This window comes from Microtus ochrogaster, chromosome 22 (genome assembly GCF_000317375.1).
Source record: "Microtus ochrogaster isolate Prairie Vole_2 chromosome 22, MicOch1.0, whole genome shotgun sequence".
NCBI classification, from domain to species: domain Eukaryota; kingdom Metazoa; phylum Chordata; class Mammalia; order Rodentia; family Cricetidae; genus Microtus; species Microtus ochrogaster.
The window spans coordinates 29,863,296-29,873,109 of record NC_022023.1 but is presented as its reverse complement, the minus strand read 5'-3'; the positions used below and the strand labels follow the sequence as shown (position 1 = coordinate 29,873,109).

The 9,814-nt window shown below is 41.7% G+C and overlaps 1 protein-coding gene across 2 annotated transcripts in view; it reads right to left on the bottom strand.

Moving 5' to 3' along the window:
- The window catches only part of Oca2 (OCA2 melanosomal transmembrane protein), a 200,681-nt gene extending 194,785 nt beyond the window's left edge, over positions 1–5,896 (bottom strand). For both annotated transcript variants that reach the window (XM_005357815.2, XM_026784368.1), the window contains exon 1: positions 5,652–5,896. In XM_005357815.2, the coding sequence (XP_005357872.1) occupies positions 5,652–5,896 (245 nt within the window). The remainder of the gene's footprint in view (positions 1–5,651) is intronic.
- Between the last annotated feature and the right edge of the window lie 3,918 nt (positions 5,897–9,814).

Sequence of the window (9,814 nt, the reverse complement as noted above, 5' to 3'; positions counted from 1 at the left end):
GGTCCTACAGGGGATGAGAGCCTGCTGCAGGAGAATGCAGGTCCTACAGGGGATGAGAGCCTGCTGCAGGAGAATGCAGGTCCTACAGGGGATGAAGGCCTGCAGGAGAATGCAGATCCTACACAGATACCATGCCATTTCACGTGAGGAACTGGAGGGTCCTTAGGGAATGCAATAACCATTCCATACAGACACTAAGGGATGACCTATTTCCTGGACACTTCTTGAGAACATGCTAGCCTATCACGATAGAGCAGGCCTTTGCCCTGGTTGGCTGGTCAAGGCCCAGCGCTTGCCTCATCTGGTGTCTCAGTCTGGGAAATGACCACAGAGTCAGTTTGAGTGATTCAGGCCTTGGATCCAGGTAAAATTTCAAGAATTTTCTGTCTGGTTTTTTGTTGTTGTTGTTGTTTTTTGCTTTTTTAAGTCGTTACCAGGAGACGGCATGAAGATGGCTGTGGTTCCCTCCTGTGTGAGGTCACTTTCTGCTTGACTATTCTGAAGGCCTGTGACTAAGTGCACAGCATCAACAATTATAGTTTTGATGAACTTACCGCCCCACAAGAACAATGTGGCCTCTTCCTCGCAGACAACGTCTTCCTCTACAGTCAACTCTTGATTCAGAAAACAGACCCTTCTAACGCAATTGCTTTTTTATTGATTTTATTGATCTCTACATTTTTCTCTGCTCCCCTCCCTGGCTCTCTCCTCCCCTTCTACTCTCTCATGATCCCCATGCTCCCAGTTTACTTAGAAGGTCTTATCTCGTCTTTTTCTACTTCCCATGTATATTAGACCCATGTATGTCTCTCTTAGGGTCCTCATTGTTGTCTAGGTTATTTGTGATTGGGAATTGTATGCTGGTTTTCTTTGCTTTATGTCTAAAAGCCACTTATGAGTGAGCACATATGATAATTGTCTTTCTGGGTCTGAGTTATCTCACTCAATGTGATGTTTTCTAGATTCATCCAGTTTTTACGTTCTTGTCATTCAGGTCTTTTACTTGTTTGGTTAGCATTACCCCCGAGTTATTTTATGTTATTTGTGGCTATTATAAAGGGTGATATTTCTCACAAATTTCAAGATGTCATCATTTTTCCCATTGTGTAGTACTCCATTGTGTAAATGTACCACATCTTCTTTATCCATTCTTCAGTAGAGGGGCATTTAGGTTGTTTCCAGGATCTGGCTATGACAAACAATTCTGTTATGAACATACTTGAGCACATGTCCTTGTGGTACAATTAAGCATCCTTTGGATATATACCAAAAAGTGGTATTGCTAAGTCTTGAGGAAGGTTCTTTTTTAATTTTCTGAGAAATCACCATTCTGATATCCAAAGGGGCTGTACCAGCTTGCACTCCCACCAGCAAGGCAGGAGTGTTCCCTTTACCCCATAACCTCTCCAGCAAAAGTTGTCATCCGTGTTTTTGATCTTGGCCATTCTGACACTTGTAAGGTGGAATCCCAGAGTTGTTTTGATTTGCATTTCTCTGATGGCTAAAAATGTTGAGCATTTCCTTAAGTGCCTTTCAACCATTTTAGATTCCTCTGTTGAGAGTTCTCTGTTTAGGTCTGTACCCCACTTTTTTATTGGGTTATTTGTTCTTTTGATGACGAATTTCTTGAGTTCTTTGTATATTTTGGAGACCAGACCTCTGTCTGATCTGGGTTTGGTGAAGATCTTTTCCCATTCTATAGGCTGCCATTTTGTCTTGCTGACCATGTCCTTTGCTTTACAGAAGCTTCTCAGTTACAGGAGGTCCCATTTATTAACTGTTTCTCTCGGTGTCTGTGCTACAGGGGTTAAACTTAGGAAGTGGTCTCCTGTGCCAATGTGTTCAAGTGTACTTCCCACTTTCTCTTCTATGAGGTTTAATGTGATTGGTTTTATGTTGAGGTCTTTGATCCATTTGGACTTGAGTTTTGTGCATGGTGATAGATACGGATCTATTTTCATTCTTCTACATGTTGATATCCAGTTATGCCAGCACCATTTGTTGAACATGCTTTCTTTTTTTCCATTTTGTGTTTTTAGCTTCTTTGTCAAAAATCAGGTGTTTGTAGGTGTGTGGACTGATATTCAGGTCTTTGATCCAATCCCCATTGGTCCTCCTGTCTGTTTTTATGCCAATACCAGGCTGTTTCATTACTGCAGCTCTATAGTAGAGTTTGAAATTCAGGATTGTGATGCCTCCAGAAGTTCTTTTGTTGTACAGGATTGTTTCAGCTATCCTGGGTTTTTTGTTTTTCCATATGAAGTTGAGTATTGTTCTCCAGAGGTCTGTGAATAATTTTGCTAGGATTTTGATGGGCATTGCATGGAATCTGTAGATTGCTTTTGGTAAGATTGCCATTTTTACTATGTTAATTCTACCTACCCAAAGGCATGGAAGATCTTTCCATTTTCTGGTGTCTTCTTCAATTTCTTTCTTCAAAGTTTTTAAGTTCTTGTCATTCAGGTCTTTTACTTGTTTGGTTAGCATTACCCCCAAGTTATTTTATGTTATTTGTGGCTATTATAAAGGGTGATATTTCTCTGATTTCTTTCTTGGCCTATTTATTACCTGTATAAAAAATGTCTACTGATTTTTTTGAGTTAGTCTTGTATCCTGCTACATTACTGAAAGTATTTATGAGTTGTAGAAGTTCCTTTGTAGAATTTGGGAGTCACTTATATAAACTATCATATTATCAGCAAATAGTGAGAGTTTTACTTCTTTTCTGATTTGTATCCTATTGATCTCCTTTTGTTGTGTTATTACTCTAGCTAGAACCTCAAGTACTATATTGAAAAGACATGGAAAGAGTGGACAACTTTGTCTTGTTCCTGATTTCAGTGGGATCGCTGGGAGTTTCTTTCCATTTACTTTGATGTTGGCTGTTGGCTTGCTGTCTATTGCCTTTATTATATTTAGGTATGTTCCTTGTATCCCTGCTATCTCCAAGACCTTTATCATGAAGGAATGTTGTTCTTTGTCAAAGGCTTTTTCAACCTCTAATACGATGATCATGTGGGGTGTTTTTCATTTGTTTATATGGTGGGTTACATTGACAGATAATCATATGTTGAACCATCTCTGCATCTCTGGGATGAAGCCTACTTGGCCATGGTGAATGATTTTTCTGATGTGTTCTAAGATTTGGTTTTCCAGTATTTTATTGAGTATTTTTGCATCAATGTTCATGAGTGAGATGGGTCTGTAATTCTCTTTCTTTGTAATGTCTTTGTGTGGTTTGGGTATCAGGGTAATTATAGCCTCATAAAAAGAGTTTAGCAATGTTCCCTCTGTTTCTATTGTGCGGAACAATTTGAGATGTATTGATAGTAGTTCTTCTTTGAAAAATCTTGTAGAAATCTGTACTAAAACCATCAGGTCCTTGGCTTTTTTTGTTGGGAGACTTTTGATGACTGTTTCTATGTCCTTAAGTTATAGGTCCTATGTTATAGGTCTATTTAATTTGTTTAACTAGTCTTGATTTAATTTTGTCAAGTGATATTTATCCAGAAAATTATCCATTTCCTTTCAGTTGTTCAATTTAATCCTGCACTTGGGAGGCAGGACCAGGCAGATCTCAGTGAGTTCGAGGCCAGCCTGGTCTGGTCTACAGAGTGAGTTCCAGGGCAGCTAGGGCTACATGGCGGCTCACAACTGTCTGTAACTCCAGGATCCAACACCCTCACACTGACATACATACAGGCAAAACGCCAATAAAAAATTAAAATAAAATAAATAAGAAAGAGTGTGTGAAGTTAAGAAGCTTCTCCACAGCGATGAGAATAGTCACTAAAGTAAAGAAACAGAAGAGGAGAAACAGTTTTGCCAACCGCCCATCATGCAGGGGATTAGTGCCCAAAATACATGAAGAACTGCAAAAATTAAACACCAAAAACCCTATAAGCCATCCAGTCAATGAACAGCTAATGAGCAAATGAGTACTTGAAAAAGAACTCAGCGTATTCGGCCATCAGAGAGGTCCAAAGTAAGACGCTGTGAGACTCCATCACATTCTCCTCAAAATGGCCACCATCAACAGAGCAAATGACAACAGTTCCAGCAAGGATGTGCAAGTGCGCACTTGAATAACCACTCTCGTTCCTCGTGGTTATGTTTAATTGTTGTGAAATGCGCACTGTGAAATTTCTCCTCTTAGCCGCGTTAAGTATGTCTTTCAGAGATGCTAAGTACTTTAATCATGTCCAGAACTCCTCTGCCCACGCAGAAATTCTGCCCCGCTAAGAGAATCCACATCACACCGTCCCCCAGCCTGGAAACCACCATGGTGCTTTCCGTCTTTCTAAACATGTTTTTCCAGAGTACCCCACGTAAAAGGAATCACACAGGCCCTGTCTTCTTGTGACTAGCTTGTTCCACTTAGGCGATGCCCTCAAGGCTTGCCCATGTTACCACAGGCATCAGAATTCCCGTCCTGTTAGAGGCTAAGTGGGTTGTAGGCATAGACCCCAATTCACTTATACATGTGTATGCTTTCTTGATGCTGTTGTGAACATGAATATGAAAATATTTCTTCGGTATGCTGTGTCTGGGGCCAGAGAGATGGCTCAGCAGTTAAAAGTACTTCCTGCTTTCACAGAAGGCCCAAGTTCCGCTCCCAGCACCCACCCAGAGTGGCTCAAAGCTGCCTGTAACTCCAACACCAGAGGATCCAATATGCATCTAGTGACCCCACACATATGCAGGCAAGCACTCAAACATACAATACATGAATCCTTCCAGAGATGCTCTGTGTCTTCGTCCATCTGTGCTATCATAACAAAATACCTTTTGTATTTGGACTAATTTTGTAATGGACTAAGCCTAATTTTGCTTTTACGGTCTCAGAGCTGAGGAACTCTTCTTGCTACATTCTCACAAGAAGACAGAAGGCGGAGTAAGGCCTCACCAGCTGGTCCTCTTATAAGATTATTACGCTGTTCATGAGGACTCCAGCTCAGAGCCTGGCCACTTTATGATACTGTCACACTCAGGAGGTGATATAAAGTTTCAGAGAAGGCTCTGTCGACCGTAGCAAGGAGCTCAACGTTCCCTGAGTTAGCTGGACACAGTCACCCAAAGGGTGATGCTCTCAGCATTACCAGGAAGTACATAAAAAGCGAAAACTAGGAATTTGTGGTGTGAACATTGATGTAGAAGGTCTGTTCTCTTTACATGAACAAGTATTTTAAGGTTTATCAAAAGCTATTCTTGTATATGTCAGCTCAGGGATTCCCCCACACACACACATCACATCACATTTGCCAATCCCTGCCTGCCCCAGCTCCCTCTTATCCAGGCTTCTCTGACTTAAAAAATTATTAAATTAATTCAAATGCTATGTTTATAGAAACAAAGTATTTCCTAGGATATAGCTTACAGATACTTCCAAAATTATATACTATTTGGAATACTTTATCGTTCGAAATCACCACAGCCTTAGACAACTCTTTCTGTTTTTATTATCATCTGAAACTAAGTTTATTGTCTTTTAAAAGTAGCATTTGTCCAAAATAAACCAGGAAGGATATTAATGCTGAAAATGTTTTTATAATATTTCTGGGAATCTTCTCCACAAAATGAAGGAAAGTGTATTTGTAAAAACTTAGTTTTTAGCAGCTCCATGCCTAGCCCATGGTCTGTTTCACACTCACCTCCCCTCCTTGAGGAATGAGCTCAACTCTGAGTGTTCAGGAACACAGAGGCTCTTCCCAGCCGCCTGGCCAGCATAGAGGATGCAGGGGTCCGCTTGGCCATGCTGGTGGTTTCCGGTGGTGGGTCTGGCTGTCACCAGCCGTCCAGGGTCCGAGCATACCGGGACTGACGCAGCAGATGTCTGGAGGAGTTCCACCTCCAGTACTGCCGAGGTCAGCCTGACGTCTTTGTTCTCCAGATGCATGACCTGTCGCCACTCCTTCTAGGTCAAACAGAAAGAAGCCACTCACTGCTGCTGCAAAGCAAACTCCGTACCACCAGAGGGTAGCTAAGACACAGCCCTTCTAGAAGGACACACAGGAGAAGTGTGTGCTTGTCTTCAAGGCTGACAACACAGCACATTTCACACTAGCGATGGCCTGCACCTTCTATAATAGAACACAATGCATTTTTCCAAGTATGCAATTTTTTTAATTTTCATTTTATTTTTATCGTATGATATATTTGGATCATAGTCTTTTCCTCTCCCCCAATTCCTCCCAGATCCCTCCCATCTTCCTACCTACCCAATTTCATATTCTTTCTCCCTCAAAAAAACAAAACAAACAGCAATTAAAATGAAATTAAAATAAAAAATGAAAATCAAAACAAGCTAAAATCACACATGTGCGCACATGCACGCGCACACACACACACATCCATGAAGGCCATTTTGTGTTTGCCAGCACTCTTGGGCATGTGACCTGCCCAGTGTCACTCTGCTGAAGAAATCTGCTTTTCCTGTTTTCAGCAGTTGACAATTGTGAAACAGCCCATTGGTCAGGACCGGGACTTTGTGTCCAGTTTCCCTTCTCAGTGCTTGGATTTAGAATACAAAACATTTTAAGATGTGCCTAGTATGAAATACTGTGAAGCCATAAAAATTATGGAAAGGGCTATTCAATGCTATTGGTAAATATTGAGAATATATAGGGGGCTGGAGAGATGATTCGGCAGTTAAGAGCACTGACTGCTCTTCCAGAGGACCAGGGTTCAAGTCCCAGCACCCACATGGCAGCTCACAACTATCTGTAACTCCAATCACAAGGGATCTGATATCCTCACACAGACAACCATGCAGACCAAACACCAATGCACATAAAATAAAAATAATTTTTTTAAAAGAAAAATGTTTCTTTTAAAAGTTTTAATTTGAATCCCCTTGATCTCCTTATGGAGATCCTGGAAACAACCAAGATGCCCCTCAATGGAAGAATGGGTAAAGAAAGTGTGGCACATTAGAGTACTGCTCAGCGTTAAAAAACAATGACATCTTGAATTTTGCATGCAAATGGATGAAAATAGAAAACACTATCCTGAGTGAGATAACCCAGACCAAAAGATGAATATGGTATGTACTCACTCATTTGTGGATTCTAGCCATAAACAAAGGACATTGCGTCTATAGTTCACGAGCCTAGAGAAGCCAAATAATAAAGTGAACCCAAAGAAAAACATATATAGACCCTCCTGGAAATTGGAAGCAGACAAGATCGCTGGGCAAAAGTTGGGAGTGTGAGGGTGGGGGTAGGGTGGGGGGAAGGGGAGAGGGGGAGAGAGAAGGGAAAAGGGAAGGATTAGGGAGAGCTTGGGGGAGTGGGATGGTTGAGATGAAGGAAGGGCAGATATAGGAGCAGGGAAGAAGATATCTTAATTAAGGGAGCCATTTTAGGGTTGGCAAGAGACTTGGCTCTAGAGGGGATCCCAGGTGTCCATGGGGATTTCCCCAGCTAGGTCCTTGGGCAGCAGAGCAGAGGGTGCCTGAACTGGCCTTGTCCCATAGTCACACTGATGACTATCTTGAATATCACCATAGAACCTTCATCCGGCAATGGATGGAGAGAGAGACCCACATTGGAGCACTGGACTGAGCTCCCACGGTCCAGTTGAAGAGCAGAAGGAAGGAGAAGATGAGCAAGGAAGTCAGGACCATGGAGGGTTGGTCTACCTACTGAGACAGTGTGCCTGAGCTAATGGGAGCTCACCAAGGCCAGCTCAACCGGGACTGATGGAGCATGTGATCAAACTGGATTCTCTGAATGTGGCTGACAATGGGGGCTGACTGAGAAGCCATTGATAATGGCACTGGGACCTGTTTCTACTGCATGTTCTGGCTTTTTTGGGACCCTAGTCTATTTGGATGCACACCTTCCTAGGCCTGGATGTAGGGGGGAGGGCCTTGGACTTCCCACAGGGCAGGGTACCCTGCCCTCTCTTAAGACTGGAGGGGGAGGGAGGAGGGTGAGTGGGGGAGTGGGAGGGGAATGGGAGGAGGAGAGGAAGATTTTGAATGGAAAATTAAATGTAAAAAAGGTTTTAAAAGTATATATGAAAAAGACTATATGAAAGACAACCTATGCTGTGTGATATTCCTATGGAAACATGAATAGTTTATCTGTACAGTGCTTCAGAGCAAAATATCCTGCAAAGCATGGTACCTCTGACTAGGCTTTTAATGTCTTTCTTTCTTCCTTAAGGTGTTTACAATGTTTGCTCCTAATTGTATAGGATTCCTAATTGCTCCTAATTTGCTCCTAATTATATATATGTATAAACATATATATATAAAATGTTGCTATAGAGATGAGAAAATACACTGTAACTACCATTGAGGCTATGTTTCAAACCATTTGCTACTTTTATCTTTCATATTTTATAGCACCCAATAACTCATGCAATGATCTCCGGCTTTATAGCAACCCGGTTTGCTGTCAACGTCTCTGTGGCACCAAGAATTCTTGTGTTCCTTGGTCGAGTCAGTTTTGAAACTCCGAGGAACAAAAGCCAGTGCTTCTGCTGTAGGTAACACAGAATATGTGCCTGCGACTCCTGCTTGCCAGGTTCAACTGCACAATCCGCAATACACTCTGAGATAGGATTCCTGAGGATCCACACGAAGTAGGGGTTCAGCAAGACTCAGAACAGGTACAGGACAAGGATTTTGTAGCTACAGCTAAGTACCCTTGTGGTACACTTTAAATGTAGAGTGTCCACAAACCAGCACATGTGAGAAAGGCTTGGTCTTCAACTCTACTGGGAGAAGGCAGAAACTTATTCAAGTAAGGTTTAGTGAGAGATCTTCAGGTCACTGGGGGCCATATGCCTTTGAAGAAGACCTTGGGACCCTCCTCCTTTCTCTCTCCTTTCCTGACCATGCAATGAGGGAATTTTCCTACCATGTGCATATATGCTACCACAACCAAAGCATTGATGTCAGCCCATCTTAGACTTCCACCTGCAAAACTGCGAGCCAAGATAAGCATTTTCTCTGTGTAATATGCTTACCTTATACATTTTGCTGCAGTTCCGAGAAGCTGACTAACACAGCTAGACACACGCCTAGGGGAGCTAGAATTTATGTCAAATATGAAAAGGTACTAGCATTGAAAAGCCTACACATTTTGTACCCAGCTTTGGCTAGCCATGTTTGATGAAAACAACCTGTAGACCAATGTGACAGAGTGCAGGTGGACTACACTTGTATCAAAGTATATTTAAAAAAAAAAAGCAGCTGAGCTTGGTTCTTCCAAGACTTCCATCCTGGTCAGAACAAATCACATGTGTACATGTGTGTTACAAAGCACCAGTTATGTGGTCCAGCGGATTCCCACATTCAAAAACATAGGCTCCAATATTTGAACTTAAAACTGACATTGCAATATGCAAAGATGACTAATAAAAATTTTGCATTACTAAGGAAGTGGCATTTAACAGAAATTTTGAAACATTATAAATAGCTAGGTATGGTGGTTCATAGCTATAATTCTGGAAATTGGGAGACAGAGGCAGAGGGATTGCAATGATTTGAAGCCGACCAGCCTAGGCTACAGAGTAAGGTCCTATTTTTAAAGGTAAATAAAAGCAAAAACCTAAAACAATGGAAAATATGCCATGATAGGTTAAGAAAGAGGAGGGGCTAAAGGAAAGATTTATTTTAGCCTTATTCGTGGAAGTCTCCCCAGGTCTTTTATCAAAAGGCTCCACAGTTCTGTGATTAGCCCTAATTCAAGAGCATTATCTTCTGCCTGAGCTAAATACTATAGTACTTACAGAATATTAAGATGGGTTTTGGGCTAAATACTTGAATCGCCAACCTCAAATTCATATATTGCTATCTTCATGC